Raw genomic sequence first — 21,085 nt, 5'->3', positions numbered from 1 at the left:
ATTTCAGATAGATTGCTTTGTAACAAAATCTACTTCACCTTGCTTTCGTTCTTAAACGTTTTGCTTCGTTTCCATTAAAGTCGAAGTGATGAAAATAATCGTTTAAGAAGGAGAAAGACAATTGGTGATTCTGAGCTACTTTAAAAAGTAACCTTTTCATAGGGTTTAAGTAGAAATCTGAGTTTAATAAGAGGAACAGGGGTAGTCACAAAATTTTGGGATGTCTCAGGGCTTATTTTGATCACCCAAGCATATTGATGGCACTACTTTCATAAAAGTAGATCTTCATTCGGATGAAACTTTCCATAGTCATCATTTTTCGGCACAAATTGACTACCGTCGTTACTCAAAGCGTGATACACATTCCACACCTCATTCCGATCCTTATTTTTAGATCTTTTAACAATTGCACTCTTGTGTTGTGGGTGTGAATTAATGGGCTTCTGTTTTATATCTAAACCATATCATTCGCATGCTCAATTGTGACCATATCTGCCCTTGTCTCTCACCCAACGACCGAGCACAGGTCACAACTCACAATGTCCGAAGCATCGCAAACACAAACGCACTCACACTAGCCATTCTAGGCGATAGATTCCGAGAAGTATCTTAATTCCTGGAAGTCCAGCACCTGAGACGATCGTGAAAAGGTACGTGGTTTTTATGTTGAACCCATGTAAAAAAGGCAATTGCGTGCTTCGAAAGCAATGGGCGTTATGAAACCCAAACTGTCGTCCACTTACCTTTTATCCTGACGACCTTCCAAATACGAATGAATCTGTAGACGACATGCACTCTGTGTGCGGTTGAAGACGAAGATGATTAATACAGACGGAATTTGCGGCCCAATGTTCAAGCAGGTGATGATTCAGCATTGCTTGTTCCACCGGGTAACTCTAGTCCCTGGCAATTGGTCTTGAACTTTCCCCCACCCTTTCTCGAGTTGGTCCCACTTCCGAATTCTTACCTTGGACCGAAGAGTGTTGGTTGTTATTTGCTCTTTCATCCGTAGAACTCACCCTCTCTCTTTCCCTTCTTTTATTGCAGCCCTTGTGGACAACTTTTAGGGAGGACAGATAAACAAGTCAATCTCAATACCTTCTTATGAGGAGAGGGTCTCAGGTTCGAAGCCCATTCAACGGCCTTTGTTCCAGAAGGTGGTGTTCAAGCATGGAAAGATGAGAATTGAAATAACGTCATTCCAATGAAAAATATGAGACAGGTTTCGCTCGACAATAATCCGGTCAAAGCAAAATAGGCTAACAATCAAATCCACATTCTTGAATGTTGTGCTCGATAATTAGCGTTGTAGTATTATTCAAATAAAAATCAATGGACACAGAGAACGAAAGCTCAAAGTTAAAAAAACTTCCCTTCTTTTTTCTCATTAAACAAATATCCACTAAGTAGATATTTCATCTGATTTGCACTTCTCATTGAACATGTCTAGTTGTTTGGCAAAGTTGGAGGCATGATATCTCTTGGATAGTTTTGAAGGGGGTGTTTGGCGGCCCAGGGAGGGTCTTTTCTCGGTCTGCAGAGCTTGGCACTCATGAATTGGTCGATTTAGAAAGGCACGAGACTCCTCGAAAGTCCGTTCCTTCATGGATCTGTGGGTGGGTGGGTGTGTACGTCAAGGCGTCGAGAGAAAGGCATTTTGATCCATGGAAACTGGGACCATCCAGGCATGGAAAAGCATTGACCAAACAATGTGGGAAATTAGCGTCATCTCTGATGTCGGCTGGATTTTGGTAGGAGTACGTAGAGGAACTTGGATAGAGGTAGGTACGGGTACCAAACACATAGATATGAAGGCGAGGGTGGACTTGAATCCACCAGACTAGTTCAAATGAATTATGAGAATAGATTTTTTTTGTATTTACGTGTATGAGATATGAATTGTGTCCCACACACATTCCAAAGGTTGTGTTGGTAACAAAGTACGTGTATTTTGTAGGTGGATCAATGGACTTCAAGAATTTCTTCAGGGACCGTCCGCAGTTCAAGGGATTTGTCGGTTTCCCTAGAACCAAAACCACGCAACCTTTTATTCTTGTTCTCTTAATTTCTTTTCTAGTATTCACAACCCTTTGTTCCATTGGACAGGTTTTTTGAAAATTTGCCTATTTGATACGTTTTTAGGATTTTTACTGATCTGAATCTGAGCTAGGAATCAATAAAGTATTATGATAATAGTTTTCCGATTAAAGTACCGGCAAATGAACATAAGGTTGAACATCTTGTCAAATTTTGCTGCCAAATTTCATTGCGACCTCCTCTTTATATAAGGTACATCGGATGTGTACTAAGGTTGAAAAAATGTGCATGTAAATGAACAAATCACACAAAATCAACGTTGAACTTATCACAACATCAATTTTGAGATTAAAAGTCGCCACGAAAAGTCAACATCCTTCTTAAGTCGTTGTCGACTAACCGTGAGTGATGCACGTGCTGACCTTAATATGCTTGGCCATTTTGACCACAGTTTCCAGCGGTCAAGTCGAATCCAGAAGTGATGTTCAATGTACCAATCAGGGAGGGCAATGCTTGGATTGGCGATACTATTTTTGCACGGCGGGTTGGGAATCCGGAGTGTGTGATGGAGATTCCTATCGGAGGTGCTGTCTCCCTTGCGATCAGGCTTGTATGAAACAATGACGTGTGGATATATTGCCACCCAAGCTGTATTAATGTTGATCTACTCATTTAGGCTTAGATCAGGAGGACGAATGGTCTCAACAAGACGATGGATGTACCTCGCAGGGTGGCAAATGTCAACTCAACTCTAACTTTTGTGATGGGTTGGTTGAAGCTGTTTGAGAGTGGTTGTATTTGAGATCACGCCTGCTTGATATAAATAAGAACTAAACAAATCTTTTCAGACAAACGAATGTAAATATTTGATGAGGCAATTGACCAATTTCAAATTCGAAATCGCAACTTGCTTGGGAGTAATGAAAGACAATTACTTGTTTATTTGAGAGTTTAAAGATGAGAATCCCTGTTTGTGATTTGTGGTACGGAATTAGTGGCATTATGTAAGACATGTAGTTTTGGTCTTCAACATTTTCTTAGAAAAACGGCAACTGGTATGCGATTGGAAATAATTACATTTCCTGAGAACCTAGCTCTATGAACTTAATTACAAATCTTGATATTTCTTATGAAGCAATTATAATTAAAAACATTCTGTCGAATAATTGGACTGGCTATGTCAAGCTATTTAAGATGATCAATTGTTTTCTTGCGTTACATTCATTTAAAAAAAAATGCGAATCCCTTTCAAACTCTGCTTTTGATATTTTGAGTGGATTGAGAAATAATGACTAATTTTCAACCTTTCTTGACAGATCTTATTCTGGAGGCCTTTGCGCCGGGCCTTCCGAACGCCAATGCTGTTTAGCAGTCCGTAAGAGCCTTTTCCCATGTGAACAAACTATTGACACCGTTTGTTTAACAAGCTTTAAAAAAATGCTCTTGCAGAGGCTCCTGATCCGGAATTTCGAGCGCTTTTCATCGCATCGGCTTTCAACGTAGATTGGCCTACTTACGGTGGCGAATCCAGTTCAGAACAACACGATCAAATGTTGGCCTTCTTGAATACGGCCGAGGAAATGAACATGAATGCGATCATGTTCCAGGTAACAATAATATCCACTCTCGAAAAAGCTTCTTGATTCTCTAATTTTACCATGGCTAACTAAAAGGAATCGCACTCCAGGTTCGCCCTGCGGCCGATGCTCTCTACGATTCTTCCATTGAGCCTTGGAGTCGGTTCTTGACTGGCACTCAAGGTCAACCACCCAGTCCATACTATGATCCTTTGGTCTTTGTGGTCGAAGAGGCCCATAAAAGAGGCTTGGAGGTTCACGTCTGGCTGAACCCATATCGGGGAGGAATCCAGACCAATTATGATGGCTTGGCTGACAACCATGTTTGTAACACTCTGAGGCAATACTGCTATGTGTATGACAAGTACTTGTGGCTGGATCCTGGCGCACCAGAAGTGGAGGATCACTTGATCCACGTCATTACCGATATCGTGACCAGGTACGTTGATAGATACTTCATCTCTTTCACCTGATAACCATAACACTGAACATGGCCAGGTATGACATTGATGGAGTTCATTTCGACGATTACTTCTATCCCTACCCTGGAGATAACGACTTTCCCGATTCGAGCACCTACAACCAATACGGAAATGGGATGACTCGAGCCGATTGGCGTCGAGACAACGTCAATCGGTTGATCGAGCGTTGCTACGACACCATCCATGGTATTAAAAGTCTTGTCAAATTCAGTATCAGCCCCTTCGGGATCTACCGCCCGGGCGAGCCGGGGGGTATGCCACCGCCCATTGCTGGTTTGGATCCGTACAGCGAGCAATTTGCCGATACCAAGCTATGGTTACAAAATGGTTGGGTTGATTTCATTGCGCCTCAACTGTATTGGAAGATTAGTGCTCCAGCACAAAGTTATCCTACCTTGTTGGATTGGTGGTTGGATGAGGCCAATGATATGGATCGATATGTCTATGCCGCCACAGGTGTATATCGACTGGAGGATGGTTGGCCAGTGGGCGAGTTCTTGGACCAAGTGGCTCTCTCTCGAGATAATGGTAGACGGAGCAAGGGCTCTTTGGGGAACATCCATTACAGTGCCAAGTTCTTTAGAGACAACTACGACGGAATTAGGGACGAGTTCATCCGAATCAACCCTAATAAGGCATCTGTTCCCCCAATGGCTTGGTTGGGCGAGGGAAAGATTCCAGATAAACCTGAGGTCGTCATTAAAGGTAGAAGCCTCAATGTGGATTTTGGGGAGAAGAGTGAAGTGGTCCGAAATTGGTCAATTCATAGAGAGGTGGATGGCAAGTGGGTCCTTCAAAAAACAATACCCAAAGCCATCCGTACTTTTAACATTGCGACCAATGGGAAATACATGATTCAAGGAAAGAACGGAGCCAACGAATTTGGCTCTCCCACATTTATTGAAATAGAATAAGTCGAAATGCTTGAAAAATCACTTCCATCCACGAATCAATAACCCACATCTTTGGAATTGTTTGTAAAGATTTCGCATAATACACATTCAGATTACAAATGACAAACACTGATAATCGCGTTATGAAGCACATTTGGACATAGCTGTTGTGCTCTCAGTTAGTGAGCAAGCGGTTTTCGACAACCAACTTGTTACTTCATTGAGGCACTCATTTGGTTGGCTATTTTATCACATATTTCTCACTGCAAATATTTCCATGGCTCATGATCACCAGTTTTTATACTTCCTCCTAAGCAATTTGCATGCACAGTAAGTAAATGTATTCTTTACCCCAATGACCACCTGTAATAATGAAGTCACAAACTGACCCCAATTTGACACGAAGGTGTCAATATTTGTTCCTATCTCTGTTTCCCATCAATGACATGTTAGTCTAGTATTACTCGTTGACACTGACGGAAGTGGTGGGTTGCCAAGTGGCTCTCTCTACACACAACTGCCAATGAAGGCTGTTCCAATTCTTTCTTTGGCAATCTGGACCCTGAGCTGGGTTGATGGGGTTTGGACGGGTGAGTGGTCAAGGTCAGAAGGTGGAACACGGACGAGAGCACACAAATTCTACCCTCTAGGCACAAATCCTGAGTTTCGAGGCATGTACGTGGCAACCGTGGAAAACATTGACTGGCCGTTGAGTAGCACGGGTTCCACCGATGAGCAGAAGGCTCAAATCATCGACATCTTGGATGCTATGGAAGAGATGAATATGAACGCGGTTTTGTTCCAGGTAAACATGTAATTTGAGTAGAAAATGGAATTAGAAATCAACTCATTAGCTGCAATTCATCTACGTAGGTGAGACCAGTGGGAGACGCCTTGTACAACTCCACATATGAGCCCTGGTCCCAATATTTGACGGGAAAGCAAGGTCTGGCACCTGAACCGTTTTACGACCCTTTAGAGTTTATGGTGGATGAGGCTCATTTGAGAGGAATAGAAGTTCACGTGTGGCTGAATCCATATCGGGCAGGCTCAAATGTCGTCTTTGAAGATCTGGCTGAAAATCATATGTGCAAGAAACTCAGTCAGTATTGCTACACGTACGGTCGATTTTTTTGGATGGATCCTGGATCACCCGAGGTGGCTGATCAATTGATCCTCGTTTTAGAAGACATTCTCGCTAGGTAAAAAGGACTGAACTATAGAGTCACGAACTTGAGTTGTGATAATCTAAATTTTTCACAGGTATAACGTGGACGGTGTTCACTTTGATGACTACTTTTATCCGTATCCAGAAGCAGTGGACTTTCCAGATCAAGACACATACACCATGTACGGCAACGATATGGAACTTGGAGATTGGCGACGGGACAATGTGAACCGCATGGTCCAGCGTTGTTATGAAACGGTTCACAGGATTCGCTCTCAAGCCGTTTTCAGCATCAGTCCTTTTGCTTTGTACAAGCCAGGCCAAGAGGGTGGAATGCCCCCTCCTTTGAATGGCTTCGATCCATTCGAAGGCCAATATGCCGACACAAAATTATGGCTCCAACAAGGGTGGGTGGATTTCATGGCACCCCAGATTTACTTCAGGAACGAACCCGAGTCCACCAGTTTTCCATTAATTCTTGATTGGTGGCTTCAGGAAGATGTCAACCCATTGAACAGGTTGGGGGCTTTGTGATTTTTTTTCTTCCAAACCTATAGGTTGTTTTTTGTTATCTTTAGACACGTCTATGCAGCTATTGCGGCCTACCGAGCCATCTTGGAGGGATGGAATGTTTCAGACATATTAGAACAAGTGGAAATGACACGTGATGACATCAGACGAGATCAAGGATCCTTGGGTAACATTCAGTACAGTGCCAAGTACTTCAGAGACAACCAAATGGGCATAAAAACCGAGTTTATCAACATCAACCCTGGTCCAGCTCTCATTCCACCAAAGCCCTGGCTGGATGAGGAACGTGTCCAAGGCAAAAGGTCAACTTAGACTCAATGAACACGAGCCGAATCGTACGATCTTGGAATTTGGAATAAATATCATGTTACTTGAGTAGATCTTGAAAAAATAGGAATGCTTGAAAAACTCCATCTTGGAGTGCCTTTCTCCAACTCTGTCTTTGAAGGTTGGTCATCTCAAGACTTTTTGGGGATCAAGGGACAGGAGTGTATTCGTTGGGAGGGCTTCCGTTTTGGGTTCCCAAAACATCGCACGCTCGATGTCTTTGTTTTCGGAATGCCGGCATAGTGCGGGCTGTTTTAGTAGTCATTCTTTAAGCCATCGTTTTCAGGGTTAGTCTGTACTAGAGGTCTGTAGCGTTTGTAACATTTGGTGGGGAAAAGAAGGGGGAGGGGAGGGAGGGAATTCATATCCACTTCCTCTTCAATTTTCAAGCCGGCCCAACTTAGAGGGCTTGGGAAAGGAGGCCAACAGGGTTGCTTGAGACTTTTCTTTGGGATTGAGCCATTAGTAATGTGGATTTTTAGTCAGGACAAGCCAATCAAGTAAAGGAGAGGAACCGATTTGAGATCTCATTTATTTTCATGGATGTAATGGATCAAAATTGCGAAAGTAGAATACATCAAAATAGGACATAGGAGGCCCCACTTATATTTCGTGGAAAAAAATGCTCGACACAAGTTGCGCTTTGATGCCTACTGATCTCAACTTCGGGATTCTCTAAACAATACGAATCCTCGAAGACAAACCAGAGCATACAATATGCAGATAAGAGCCCTATAAAACATATTTGTGGACAGACAGGGTTCAAATCGAAATAGCTTCCGGTTTCAAAGCCCTGTCCCAGTTGGCACATCCCTCGTGCTTTCCTTCTAACATTGACTTCCTACGACAGCTCAAAAGCGTTTATAGTGCTAGAGAGGATAGCTCAATCTGCTGGCCGCTAGAGGCGCCCAGATCTGCGTTTACATCAGCTGCTCGTGAGGTACAGAGACGAGTGGCGAGCGCGACAGAATTGCAGACAAGGGCAAGGAGGAGACACGCCAGAACACTGGCTAGATACTAGATGGAGTCGCCGGGCGAGGCCAACCCACTTATTGGAAGAACCCTGCAAATGTGTGCCAGCAGCACGGAAGCACAGGGATGAACCAAGACGACCCAGTTGTTGGCTGCCCAAAAGAAAAACTCATCGTCAAGAGTCAGATCCACAAAACTGACGACAAGGGAAGTGTGAGAAATGGACTCCAAGAGTGAAAACGGATAAAAAAGAGCAAGTCCAATCTCACTCATTCCCGCTGTTCACTTCGCCTTGTGTTTTTTTCTTGTTTGAGATAATACGAAGTGAGGCTGGACCCTGATACCAGCCTTTGTGTGTCGTTCTCATCTTAAGTTCCTCGTGATACCTTGGACCCTCGCCTGGCCGGGGTTACAACTTACAAGACATCCGCATCACTTTATTTACTATTCTAAACGGCCTCTTCCACACACAGTGTTATCTTCCATCTTCAAAGACCATGGGAATCATCTCTACAATTTGTGAGAGGTAGGCTTCCAACTCAATTTCATCGGTTTTTAACCGTCGTGATGGGGTGTTGTCCCATATGAGAGAGCTCGATATCGGTTGGCGTGAGGTCTGAGATTTCTCTTAGTCCAACGAGTTGTTTTGTCTATCTACCGGCATGAAGATTAGATGCCAAAGTGCTTTTGTTCTGCATCTGACAACTGCATGGTACGGCAATTTGAGATTTGAGGTGGGAAAAATATCGGCTCAACCTTTCAACAATTTACCACTTAGTACTTAGAACATACCGGATAGCATTCAAAAATGCCAATCACTTTAACCTTCGTTGTCCATTGTTTTCTTTCACCTTGACTGGATGGGATGCACACGGCTAGCGGAAATTCTCTAGGTCTCCATGTCCCAAGACGACTTGTACTCAACTTTCTCGCCCCCTTCTAAAGGTGATATTTTGATATCAAAATGCTCCGAAGACAAGCCGAGTGAGATTTCAAGGAAAACGCAAGGCGTATTTATAATCCTAGGGGAAGGAATAACTGCACCTGTTCCACTCCGTTGGCACTTGGACTTTCAGTCATATTTTGTGATCTGAGAGGCCGGACCGTAACCTAATCCCGTTAACTGGACCCAATTAATCCGAATCCGAGAGGCTTCGTCCAAGAAACGACCAAACCGATGTCATTTAGTTAGGCTCGGAGGAATTGACAGATGAGCCATATCATTCAAGAACGACGTGAAAATCGTGGAATTTTCTAACCCCGGTCAGGCCGTGTCAGGCTTTGGCACCTCTTATCCCATGGATTTGGCAAGGTTTCAAGTTAAAAAAGCATATCCGTCTTGGGGGAGAGATTGGCTTGTTCAGGTGCTCAATGAGTCTTTTCTTCCGCTTGAACTTCTTCGTAATGGACATGAGAGAGGAACAACATTGTTGAACAACATACATGGTGGCCAGATGTTTGTTTACATAACGTTGCCAATCATCTCGAAAGAATGAGGATTTCTTGAAGTCAATACTTCGATCTGTCCTCCTTCATTTTTCATGTACAGAGTAAATACGTGGCGAGAACGGATGCTACACATCCAGGTGTGTCCCATATGTCTGTCAAGAACAACTTTATCCGGAATTTACGATGAAATCTTTGAGAACTCGGCCGATTCTGATTTCATTTCCACATTTGCTCTTGCTCAAGATAGTCTCTCGTTTCGGTGTTGGGGAAAGATGAGCCGCTCGTTGATTGAATTTCCAATTGTTCGCCAAGGATTTGACGGCAAGGGGAGGGAGGATGCTCACAATCATCATCATCATCATCATCTCAACCCCGTTCATTCATCCTGCTGAAGGAAGTATTTCTCGGGGCTAGGAATATCATGTTTACGGCTTTTCTTGCTATCGAATCTCTGCCGTTGTGTCGAGCAAATAAACAATGAATTGGCCTCTCCTCTTTGTTGCTCGGTTCACAAAATGACATACTCCCCAATTCACCTGAGGACAGATGTTTTAGGCAGGAACTCGAGATTTTTGAGCCTTCAATCAAACTGAAAGCCCAACCAAGATGATCGATTCATCCTGACATCATCAGAGAAAGGGACAGAAGGAAAGGGAAAAACCGGTGCACCCAATATGGCTTCAAAGTCTCTAGCTTCTAACTCGTGCACCCACATGAACTGTCACCTGTGACTCCTTGACCCAAGATTCTCGTTGAGCGGATATCCGAGGAGAGGAATGGAAGTGTACGAAAAGGATTGAAAACGAAGCTTCTAAAACAGCTCTTTCTAAATTGATCGGGATGTGCGCCTTGATAACAAATAACGCTCAAGTTTTTTTTCTTTTATCAGATTGAACCTTGCGTTGAGTCTTTGTAGACTAAGTTGTCTATGCTGTCTGTGTTATGCTTTGTTAGAGTTGCAGTGACAGTAGGGTAAAACATGGGCTGCTCTATACAATCAGTTCATTTAGATGTATGCGCTTTGCTCAAAACATCCTAATTATCCCAGGACAGACGATTCGAAAAGATGCACCACAGAGAAAAGACAATGTAAAATGGGGCTCATCTCCAAATTACCATTCTGAAACCGACGAGGGTCAAGGATCTGACTCATCGTTGAGTCTAATTTATCCGTATCCAAAGAAACCACTTCGATGTTTCCTGCCTAACGACTCGGATTAGATAAAGGCCGTTTTATGGTTGGTCGGCCCCGCCCTCATTTCTGGAGAATTGACAGAAAGAAAGTACCGCTTTTCTGAAGTATTGGGATACGATCTCTTTCAACTATTTAAACAATTTGAACCAGTCCATTAACAACCAGCCGAAATCACATTGTGTTGAAACGCCCGTCGCTCTCTCATTTGAACAATGATTGACCGATGTCAGAAAAAAAAACAAATTATACTTTTGCCTTCTTTTCGGCTGATTTTATTATTTCAACAAAAGATTTATGGTTTTTTTCTAAAGTTCTCACCGTCAATATCCATAGGTTCCTTACTCTACAATATACATATATTTGAAGCAGGAAAAGAAGATGACGTCACAATCAAATTTTTAGAGGTCACTCGTACTTTTGAGCCTTAATAGTTCTTTGTCAAGGGATTAAATTATAGTTCCAATTCATTTATTCATTAAGCGAATGGTTCATGTAGCTTAGAAAGTTTTTTGTCAAATATTGAGCATTGTATCTTGTTTTGTTAGTACCTCTACTGTTTGAAGAGTACCTCAGTGACCTCCCAAAATGTGTGCTGAAATCATCAGACAGCTCCTACTTAAAGGACCCAATATGCTTGAGAAATAGCAATTAAACACTCTCAATTGATTATCTTAGTCTGAACGATCATCTTGAGTCTTCGCCCAAATTCGATAATAGGAGTAATTTCCCCTTTCTAACAATATCCCTTTTGGCTGCGCCAATAACCTATTCCCAAATCCATGAACGCCCTTGAACCAATGACCCTCAACCATCTTGAAGGGTTTCATTACCGTCGAGGGCAATCGCCTGTTTTTCTATTGATTCATGATAGCAAGCAAGCCAATCCTCAAAAAGTTAGGGCAAGATCAAAATAACTGACGGGAATTTCGGAATCTGTTTCTGTGCCAAAAAATCAAGTTTGGTTGAATGAGTCATAAAGCAAAGCCCTCTTCTTGTGATCAATGGCCACTCTTGAGGCGGGTTTTCTCTGGCAAGAAAAATGAATGCCTTTATTGCCAGGTTTCACAGAGGGCGTGTGGGATTACCAAACGTTGCTTCGTTTTCTAAACAGAAACAACTTCACCTTCTCAGTGTGAAAAGATTCATACCCAAGCGGTTTCTACCAATTCTACCAATCTGCGAACCTGCTTCAGACAGATCATTTTGGTTTGCAGGCTCTTTGAGAGAGAGAGAAGGGATCTATCTCCCCGGCATTAATATCGAACCTCTCAAATCTTTTTCACGACAGTTGTTATCTCCCACTCTCGATCTGCGATCATGACATCTTCTTCATTTTAACGTTCATTCTTTGTTCGTAAAAGCTGACTTTCACCGGGGACCGACTCGGAAAAAAAGACAATGGTAAAGAAAATCAACGGAATCCCATCCATATTGATAGGACACACGAGGGCACTCGACTAGATTGAAGACGGTCAGTGAAGCATTCAGAGTGTTCATAGAGCCTCTTGAACTAGTATTTACCAACGAGCCTCTTAGCTTCTTGCCATAAAGGTTAAAAAAGGGGTTATTCTTTATAATGGACTCTCGAACATTAATCCTTTGAGAAAATGAAACTGTCACAAGAACTGGATCTATGGGTGCAATATGTATGTACCTGACTTGGCGCAACCTTCATTCGCGTGGAGGTTGATAACAAAGCCTTACGATCTCTCTTGAATCTCTCCAATTTTCGAGAGATGAGAAAGATTGCTAGCTAGGCCTCTCCATTCTCAGGCAGCTTAGATGAGATGAAAAGATTAAGTCAAACTTGAAAGCAAAACTTTTTTATGACAGATAGAGACTGCCTTCTTCCTTTTACTTTTCCAAAATTTCAAGGGACATCAGCGAAGGGCAACCGTCCATCAACCATTTCCTTCTGAGAAAGAAAAGTCCCCAGTGGCTTACAGTTACATTTCTGGCCACTTTTTGCCATCTGTTGTTGAGGTTGCACTCTTCAGGTTCTTTTTCTATTTCAAAATTCTAATCCAATTTCAACATGTCAGGTTATCAGGTGATCAAACAGCAAGACAAAATTATGTCACTCGATGAGGCCTTGATCATGTCAAAATGTAATAATCTGAAGGACAATCTCGAACGGACTCAAATCGGTTTCTGCGTGGGAGAAGTGATTCCCCTCACTCGCACATCAATCAACTTCCATTTTCAATTATGAAACACCCTCGTCGACCTCATTAGGAAGGCACATGTCTCATTTACATTTACTCTTGCCTTGCCGTGGCTCCAATAACGAAATCCTGGTACATGGTTGCCAACGATCGGTATATCCTCGAGCTTGTCCTAGCTTCAAAAAGCCTGCCAAAGATAGAGGCTTTGAGGAAATATACATCCGAGACGTGGTTTGTGATTTGCGTCACTATGAGACCACCACCATTCGTATATTGGATATTGGAACAGCTTATGATCAAATATCCATGAAGGCTCCTGCGACTCATGACACCAGTGCGAGTAGTGTATTACCTACCTACTTTGCTCTCTCACTCACACTGTGTGTGTATATGATAATATGTCTTATGCAAGTTCCATCAATTCAAGCCTCTATCTGGATTTTTCTTTCCTGTTCCCTCCTCGTTCTGAATTGACTCTTGGCATGCCAACAACTCAAAAGCAGTAGATGTACACGTACAACATGGAAAGCAATTCAATTGCATAATCTTGTAGAGGAGCCGACAACGTCCTCGTGGCGCTTAGGTATTCGTTCTACTTCAGATTTGTGGACAAAGGTTAAGAAAGGACGACAAGTTTGTGAGTAAACATTGGCTAAGGTGCATCCCTGGGTGATCAGGAAAAAAAGAATGGACTCTAGCAGAGTAGAACTGGTCCAAAGTCGCAAGGAAGCTCCTAAGGAACGCATGCGGTTATGCGGACTGACAAAGCGACTGTCTATCGGATTTGGGGGATAAGCTAATGAGGTTTCACTTTGCGGCGTGACCAGAGACTGCACCAAAAAACTCCGTATTAATGAAATGTTCTAGAAACAAATACTTGACTTAGGATAGACATCCATGAAAGCAGAAATCATAGAGATGTGTTGTATGCAATAACTTGGTAAGAAAAGAAACATGCGCCCTTGCTTTCAACAATGGTAATCAGAGGGAGAATATTGAGGAACTTATTTGAGGAAGAGTAAATGTGCCCTGAAAAAAAAATGTTTTTGGATTGTTTTGTTTTTCTGGTGAGCAATCTTATCTCACTTTGCATTGCAAATAATGCGCGCGAAAAAATGCACCAAATATTGTTCAAGTTTGTTCACCTCAAAAGTGAGTGCAGAAACTATTCGTAAGGACATGAAGGGGCACAAGCCCTAAAAATACCTCAGGACCCCCAATATTGGTCTTGGATAGTGACTCAGGTCCAAATTGAGGCTTAGCATAATGGTTTCCACAAAGAGAGGGTTGATTCATGCATGCATGGTGGAGCCTGGCCCCAAAAATGAATCTCTTTGCAGTCTTTTCTGAATGGGAAAATGGCATCCCTTGGATACTTAGAAAGCTTTATTATGGCACATCCCTTCAACAATTTTGTCATTGGGCTCCGTCGATCAATGTTTTATTCCCGCTTCTGTGAAAGCAATCAAACTTCATTCTCAAGTACCACAAGTTAACTTTCGAGACGAAGGAAACCCAGCATAAAGAAATTAACGGCAAATCTCTTTGAAATGTTTCACACTAGTGAGTGACGTTGAAAAATGTAAACAGAAAGCGAACAATTTAGAAAACAGACGGTTTCTGCTCTGTATGCTGGAAGTTCATCATGGAAAAATCACGATCGTGATCCATTTCTAACCATGGGTGATGGTTTTTCTTTCTGCGCCTCACCCAAAAGATGTTTGTACCTGAAAAAGGATCTTCCAAAAATCCAGAGTCGAAAACAAGTTCTTCATTCTCTGGATGTCAATGTTGAAATGAGGACAAGTTTGTTTTCATTTGTTAATCATGAAGCTATGAAAGGCCGATCTGTTCCACGTACGGATGGATATTCCAGATGTATCTACAAGCTCTTGAATTTCCAAAGACCCGGACAGCCTTTAACCCTTGTTTGTTTCACTTTCAGGTACAACTTACATGAGCGCCCAGTCTAATAATGGACGATCTTCGACCAAGCCTATTTCTAGTTCTAGTCCGCTAATGGTAAAGTCCGCAAGGCCACGAAAAAAGCGTCAATCATGGAGAGTGAGATGTGAAGGAGCGGAAGACGGAGGCTGGCTCATTCAGGATTCTGGCTAGTAGAATAACATCTCGCGTCTGTGTACATCGTCTAGGACCATCGTCCACCCACCTACCCACCAGGACTTTGGGGAAGAGGGACTGAAATGCAGTTCCATTGAGCCTTTCCGAGCACTTCCACTCTCCTTCGTCGTCTTTCTCCTCGTGCTCCTCTTGCTTACTCTTCTGCCCAATGTAGCTTTCGCGGGGAAAGACGGTCTTCTTTCCATGTCTCTCCATCTCTGATCTTTAAGGACACGTCGTCATCCTGTCTTTGAAGAGTGCTTAGCCAAGAACGAGAAGAAGCCGCGGCCTTCGCAAACCCTCGAGGTCGGCCTCTCTTTGCTCACATCGCTCCGTCTTCCCCTTCAGCCTTCGCCACTCGGTCGTTTTTGGCGTTAGTTTGGATTCCGAGTCAGCTGACATCACAACAAGGGCGACATTTGAAAACAAAAGAATGAGGCGTAACTATCAGTGAGATCGCTCGCAGCAACCCCTCTCAACTCACCATGGATCACAGTGTCAAGGCCATGCAGAACCACCGGAAGGAGGCCTTCTCCCGGATCTTCAATCGCCATCGCTTTGAGAATAACGAATTGGAGGGTCTGTTCCAACGGTACATCTTCAAACTTCAGCACAGCTCCATCAGCTCGTTTGTGGCGTTGTTCATCGTCCTCACGGCGGTTCTGGCCGTTCTCAGCTTCGTTCTGGTCCAAAGACCCACCTTGGAAAACATGTACAACTCGATCCATTGCCTGATCTTCGTGGTCATCTTCATTTTCCTGGCCACCAAGTCCATGGAGGACACCTATCTTAACTACGTGTGTTATTGCATCTTGCTGTTTTCCTTGACCTTTGTGATCGCCTCTCTGCCCGTGAGCTTCGGCCTCTCCCGTCAAGCTGATTACGCCCGCCAATATGTGGAGGCGGATGGGGTGTGGCAAGCCGTGCTGGTCATTTTCTTAGTTTATGCCATGCTGCCCATGAAGACCGTGGTGGCGCTCGTGTTTGGGCTAACCATCCCATTCATTCATCTGATTGTGAGTGCAGTGTTCGTGCAAAATAAACTCGGATTGCATGCTGAACAGGTAAGAATGGAATTGATGCCTGGTTTTGTGTTACCGTTTATAAGCTCAAGGCCGGCTTTACGGTACAGTGTACAGTGTATTTATCCGGGTGAAAGGATGTTGGAATTCTAGTGGGCATAACTCTTTTTTATTCTTGTTCCATCTGATACGGGAGCTGTTATTTCATCTGATCAACCTTGTGACATTTTGATTGGCAAAAAATATCCCAAATGTGAATGCTCCAATTTTCCGGCTTTCTTTCGCTCTGAAAGGAATGAAAACCCGCGGAGTTTGCCCCGATGCAAATTTTTGATGTTTATTAATAATACCTTTTTGACACATTTATATCATTTTTCAAATATCCAGACAACTATGTGATCGCTACTAATTGTTTATTGCAAAATGCAATAAGATATGTTTGGAAGAATCTGGGATATTTTTCCGCACCAGTTCATTCAAAGAATCTTGATAAAATAATTTTTCGAAGAAACCCTAATCGAACCTTGCACTTCCATTTTACAATACTCATGACACATTTATTCTTCGTTCTTGCTCCAGCCAATCCTCAATTGGTGTACATGTAGTTACGTTATCTGATGTGGAGGCGTTTTCAATGCATCGGAATTTGTGTCGCCCTCAAAGTTAAGTCTTGGATGGAAGAAGACCTGAAAGTGTTCGTGATAGACCTCCGATTCGGATTGAAATGGAATTTGCCAATATCCTTAGTGTTCAAACTAATGCATTGACGGAGCCGGCTATTGAATTTTCTGCGTGCTTTCAATGGCGATGGAAATATGAAACTCTTTATCGAACTTTATCAAACTTCTCTACAGACAACACTAACTCGGACAAATACCTCTGAGCTCGGGAGTTCCGTTCCCAAGTGTTCATTGTACCGTAAAAAGAAAGGCCAAACTATGAGACCCGTGTTTTTTGCCAGATTTACAATGATAAATGGAGTTCCTATTGATTGCCAATACACTGTTTCGCAGGAGAGAAAAAGACCAGCTCTCAGAAGCCCTTTCAGAGGGGATATTTCAATGATATTGCCTTTACGAATACTTCACGTACAGTTTTGGAATCATTAGTAAGCCCAACATTCGTCTCGAGGATAATTCTAGTTTTTGGCAAACCAAATTGGGCATTGCTTTTGTTTGCTTTTGTTAATAATGCAAACCTGCAAAGCCACAAATCATGAGTGCTTCTCTTCCGAACTTGATATTTTTCGAGGACAAAAAACACCTTGTAGACTTGCTTTTTATGCAACTATCCGAATCGAACTCGGTGGTTTTTATTATCGAGGCGAATACAAGAAATGAATGTGCGTCTAAAGAGAGACATGTCAAATCCAATTGGGCCCAGGTCCAATTTCCTTTCCACCCTAAATGAGACTTTTTCGTCCTCCACTTTTTCTCGACAAAGAAGGATGGATATCCATGCCTCACAGTTGTTTATACATACGTATAGAATATACTGTATGTAGCTACACATTGTGCATACAGGGTCAGAGAAACGTCTTGGATGTCAAGATAAATGCATTTGCCTATTCGCTCAACGATAACGTGGCACTGATGTGAAGGCTCTGCATACATGAGTCAAGATGGTTTGAGGGAAAGTGTTCTGTTGTGGATCTGGAAGCAAGTAATCGATTGTAAATCATGATTTTAGAAAGCCCTCAAAACTTTAGAGGCTTGGCCCACAAAATGACAGGATCATGATAAATTCATGGCAATCTATTATCGGGCGGAAAGGCAGGATAAGTAATAAGCTAGCTTGAAGATGTTCGGTTGGAAATATGAGTGAACCTTTACTCAGTGTGAATTTGATTAAGTGGACCAGAGGGAGAGATTAATCCTGTCGAGATCTGTCCCAAGTTTATTTATGTCCAAACGTAGAAATGCAAAGTCTAGACTGGTCATTTTCTGGACCCATATGCACACACACAATCGCGTGATCAAACATAATTTGCCTTTTTCGCTTGTATCAGAATGAACACGAAAGAAAGGGTTGATAGAGAACCAATTGTGCTGATATGTTATTCCGAATTTTGTAAGTAACTTTTGTGTCTATGTATGCAACTTAGTAAAAGTTGATCCTGATTATGATATAAGGTAGCAAAGTATTCTTATTCGTTGCTTCTATTACCTTAATGTTTTGATAGATCATCTACTTTTCACTTTCATTACCTCATGTTCAAATCCTGGCTACCCAAGTTCAAGTTCATTGTTGAATTTATATAACATAACTACTATGTGATTTCCCTAAATAAGATGGGCATACCTACGGTTATTCTTGAGGATAAGGTAACAATTAATTATTGGTGTGATAGATAAGGTGGAAAATCTTTACATTGGAACGTCCATCAACAGATGGCCTTCCAAGCGAAAGAGGTACCTTCTGACTTGGTAAATTGGTAAAAGGCTAAATAACGACAGTAAGAAAGCCAAACAGGCCAAATATGATGCTTAGCTTGAAAGCAAATTTAAAAAATGTAAAAAATGTCTGAAGTGAATGAAATTTCAACGACCGATAATGGTTTTGGTCCCGTAGCTCTCAGTTTCCACTTTCTACTCAAATAATAGTATTCTACTTTATTCTTAAGGTTGTCAAGATCATAAACATATTGAGTCATCGATGAACTGTATATTATAAAAGGACCCCTGGAATTTGGACTGATAGGCTAAAGATGAGTGTACCCATTTCTGTGTAAAATATTCGAAAATATTTTGTTCTTTGTCAGCCAGACCTTGAATCTCAAAGAAAGTGCATCTCAGATTTCAGTTCAATCAAAGGATTAGGTCAAAAGTTATGATGACTGTAAAGTGCTACCCCTTGATTACAGGAATGAGAAATTGTTAATAGCCATTTTCTACCACCTGGCAGAAAGTGGTGGCAGAAAATGGCAGAAATTAGTCCAAAATAAGTGTCAGAAAGTGGTGAAAATAGAAATAATTATACCATTTTGAATAATCTTTTTCTAGTATTTACGAACACTCATGTTTCTTTTTAATCCTAACTGTATGTAGGCTTGACACGCTGGGATGGGTATTTGACATCAAATGTGATGTAACAACCATTAAATGTCACTGGAGTATGATGGAGTTTGAATTTTGCCACCGCAATCGATATCAGTCAGAGTTGCCATTGACCTAGAATTTTGAGTTAAAGTGACGACAATTGCATTTAAAACAGTTACATCGTACTCGATAGCCATTTTGGTGACGATGAAAAGAACTATACTTGTTGTGACTAGGCCTTGGATATTGCCAGTGGTCTATGGATACTGTTATCAATTCAATCAAACTGTTTAAATATCAATATTTGAGGAACAATTTGAATTTCATCCAATCCTATACCAATTTGGTTTTTAGCAAAGGACACAAGAAAAACTCATCCAAACCCTATGATCTTTCTTGCCTTTGCCACCTTATAAAATCAAGATCGGCCATTCTAACCAGCGGCGGCCATTTTTGACCATCTTCCAACAATTTCTGCCATTTTTGCCATTTTCTGCCGGTTTCTACCATTTTCTGCCACTTGTGGCAGAAATCGATCAATCTCGATTTTCCCATCGCTGCTTGATGACGGAAGATATGTAAGCGTCCTTTGTTCCACAATGTATCCAAATTAAGTGAAAATCGAAGCCTTTGAGAGCTGAAACTTATGGGGTTTGATAATAAACAACCATGCTTTTCTTCAAGATTGTATTACAAGCAGGAGACTTGATTCATTACCAGCGATGGGAAAAATCGAGATTGATCGAATGTCTGCCACTTTCTGCCACAAGTGGCTGAAAATGGTAATGATCCATTAATTACACTAGCCTTAATTCTCAAGAGTGTTACAAAATGGCAATAAAGTTAAGAAAGATCCTGGGATTGCCAACTTAACCTTCTTACTTATGATTTTGTTGAAATATGGATTTCATATTTCCATATCTCATCTAGTGCAATTGCTAGCATGAAAATGTCCGGTGAACATGGTAACCGGTTAATGAACGTAAATACACACTTGTAAAGAATGAATGAAATGTCCTTTAGTGCAAGTGCCAAACAACGATAGTGATTTCGTAGAGTACCACTTTTCGCACTTTCGTCTTGCATGTTTTTGCCCTTTCAGAGCTTAGTGTCATAATAAAAATATTCAAGCGACAATATAGCTCTAGCAAAATCATCAAATATCATTAGGTTGATTCCTCATTATAATTGAGCTTAAAAACGAACTTTCATAGACAGAGAAGGAAAAATATGTCGCTTTCAGTAGGATTCAAATTCACATATTCGAAAGTTCGTTGTCAAGCACTATTTCGATTAAAAAAGTGTAATGTGCTTCTGTTGTTCCTTTTTATCACCTTTTATACTGTGAGAATAATTGCGTGTTATATGCTAATCCATAGTATAAGCTATAAAGTCATCACTTGTCTCTTCCAGCTAATTTCCAACAGTCTCGTGTTCCTTGCTGTGAACATCGTGGGTCTTTTGGTGCACAATCTCATGGAACATGCCCAACGTAAAGCCTTCTTGGATACGAGGAACTGCATCGCCGCCCGATTAGAAATGGAAGATGAAAATGAGAAGCTGGTAAGACACGATATTTTATTTCGTTTAAAAAACCAACGATATACCTAATACTCTCTAAGGTATGTTCTATTAGTTCTGTTTTGTTGGGTGGACCTTCATTTAGAATTAAGCGACCTGATGATTTTTTTCAATGAGTGTATGTTTTGTTTGGGTTATGAAAGAGCAATGACAATATATGATATAATATGTTTTCACCAATTTTTTTATCACACGCGTGAACGTAACCCTCTGCCCGAAACGTATTGTAGTGTACGAGATGCAAAAATTGAGATCTAACCAGACGTTTGAATAACCGGTTCCAGCACTTGTTTACGTATGAACAGCTTGATGTTATGCACAGTAGACAATGAAATATCTTACTCGTAATTATTCCTTGCGACTATAAATGCATTTATTGAAGGACGCACTATGAATGCGAGAAATTATACATCTGTGTCGCAATGCCAGATTAAAATTGAGACTTATGATTATACATCATTCGATAGACTTCAAAAGTCGAGTTATTCGACTGATTTTAACTCTTTTGAGCTAAAATATGCCACATG

General features: G+C 41.7%; 4 protein-coding genes across 8 annotated transcripts in view; 3 read left to right on the top strand and 1 right to left on the bottom strand.

Moving 5' to 3' along the window:
• The window catches only part of LOC131881639 (calponin homology domain-containing protein DDB_G0272472-like), a 9,102-nt gene extending 8,229 nt beyond the window's left edge, over positions 1 to 873 (bottom strand). Inside the window, exon 1 of the mRNA XM_059228565.1 lies at positions 744 to 873. The gene's annotated coding sequence lies outside the window, so the exon portion shown is untranslated. The remainder of the gene's footprint in view (positions 1 to 743) is intronic.
• A 1,528-nt stretch (positions 874 to 2,401) lies between these two features.
• On the top strand, positions 2,402 to 5,116 carry LOC131881638 (glycosyl hydrolase YngK-like). The gene is made up of 6 exons (XM_059228561.1): positions 2,402 to 2,647; positions 2,714 to 2,804; positions 3,354 to 3,412; positions 3,487 to 3,644; positions 3,725 to 4,053; positions 4,113 to 5,116. The coding sequence occupies exons 1-6, from the start codon at positions 2,446 to 2,448 to the stop codon at positions 5,008 to 5,010; spliced, it is 1,737 nt and encodes a 578-aa protein (XP_059084544.1). The 5' UTR covers positions 2,402 to 2,445; the 3' UTR covers positions 5,011 to 5,116.
• A 242-nt stretch (positions 5,117 to 5,358) lies between these two features.
• LOC131881641 (glycosyl hydrolase YngK-like) lies at positions 5,359 to 7,063 on the top strand. The gene is made up of 5 exons (XM_059228566.1): positions 5,359 to 5,579; positions 5,640 to 5,794; positions 5,863 to 6,191; positions 6,253 to 6,675; positions 6,736 to 7,063. The coding sequence occupies exons 1-5, from the start codon at positions 5,513 to 5,515 to the stop codon at positions 6,998 to 7,000; spliced, it is 1,239 nt and encodes a 412-aa protein (XP_059084549.1). The 5' UTR covers positions 5,359 to 5,512; the 3' UTR covers positions 7,001 to 7,063.
• Positions 7,064 to 7,942: 879 nt separating this feature from the next.
• LOC131881635 (Ca(2+)/calmodulin-responsive adenylate cyclase-like) overlaps positions 7,943 to 21,085 on the top strand; it is a 37,924-nt gene continuing 24,781 nt past the window's right edge. For 2 of the 5 annotated variants that reach the window (XM_059228557.1, XM_059228556.1), the window contains exons 1-3: positions 7,944 to 8,513; positions 14,742 to 15,981; positions 20,391 to 20,540. In XM_059228557.1, coding sequence (XP_059084540.1) covers positions 15,403 to 15,981; positions 20,391 to 20,540 — 729 coding nt within the window. In that variant the 5' untranslated portion in view covers positions 7,944 to 8,513; positions 14,742 to 15,402. Of the gene's footprint in view, positions 8,514 to 14,741; positions 15,982 to 20,390; positions 20,541 to 21,085 lie in introns of all 5 variants that reach the window. The other 3 variants (XM_059228554.1, XM_059228553.1, XM_059228558.1) reach the window with 2 other exon arrangements.

This window comes from Tigriopus californicus, chromosome 6 (assembly GCF_007210705.1).
Source record: "Tigriopus californicus strain San Diego chromosome 6, Tcal_SD_v2.1, whole genome shotgun sequence".
NCBI classification, from domain to species: domain Eukaryota; kingdom Metazoa; phylum Arthropoda; class Copepoda; order Harpacticoida; family Harpacticidae; genus Tigriopus; species Tigriopus californicus.
The sequence above is the reverse complement of the archived record's forward strand: the minus strand, read 5'-3'. Positions and strand labels throughout refer to the sequence as shown.

Coding starts and splice junctions, on each gene's coding strand:
- LOC131881638 (XM_059228561.1), top strand. CDS start 2,446: ATGCACGTGCTGACCTTAATATGCTTGGCCATTTTGACCACAGTTTCC. Junction 3,413..3,486: donor CCAATGCTGTTTAGCAGTCC/GTAAGAGCCTTT, acceptor ATGCTCTTGCAG/AGGCTCCTGATCCGGAATTT. Junction 3,645..3,724: donor TGAATGCGATCATGTTCCAG/GTAACAATAATA, acceptor ATCGCACTCCAG/GTTCGCCCTGCGGCCGATGC.
- LOC131881641 (XM_059228566.1), top strand. CDS start 5,513: ATGAAGGCTGTTCCAATTCTTTCTTTGGCAATCTGGACCCTGAGCTGG. Junction 5,580..5,639: donor GGTTGATGGGGTTTGGACGG/GTGAGTGGTCAA, acceptor TCTACCCTCTAG/GCACAAATCCTGAGTTTCGA. Junction 6,676..6,735: donor GATGTCAACCCATTGAACAG/GTTGGGGGCTTT, acceptor TGTTATCTTTAG/ACACGTCTATGCAGCTATTG.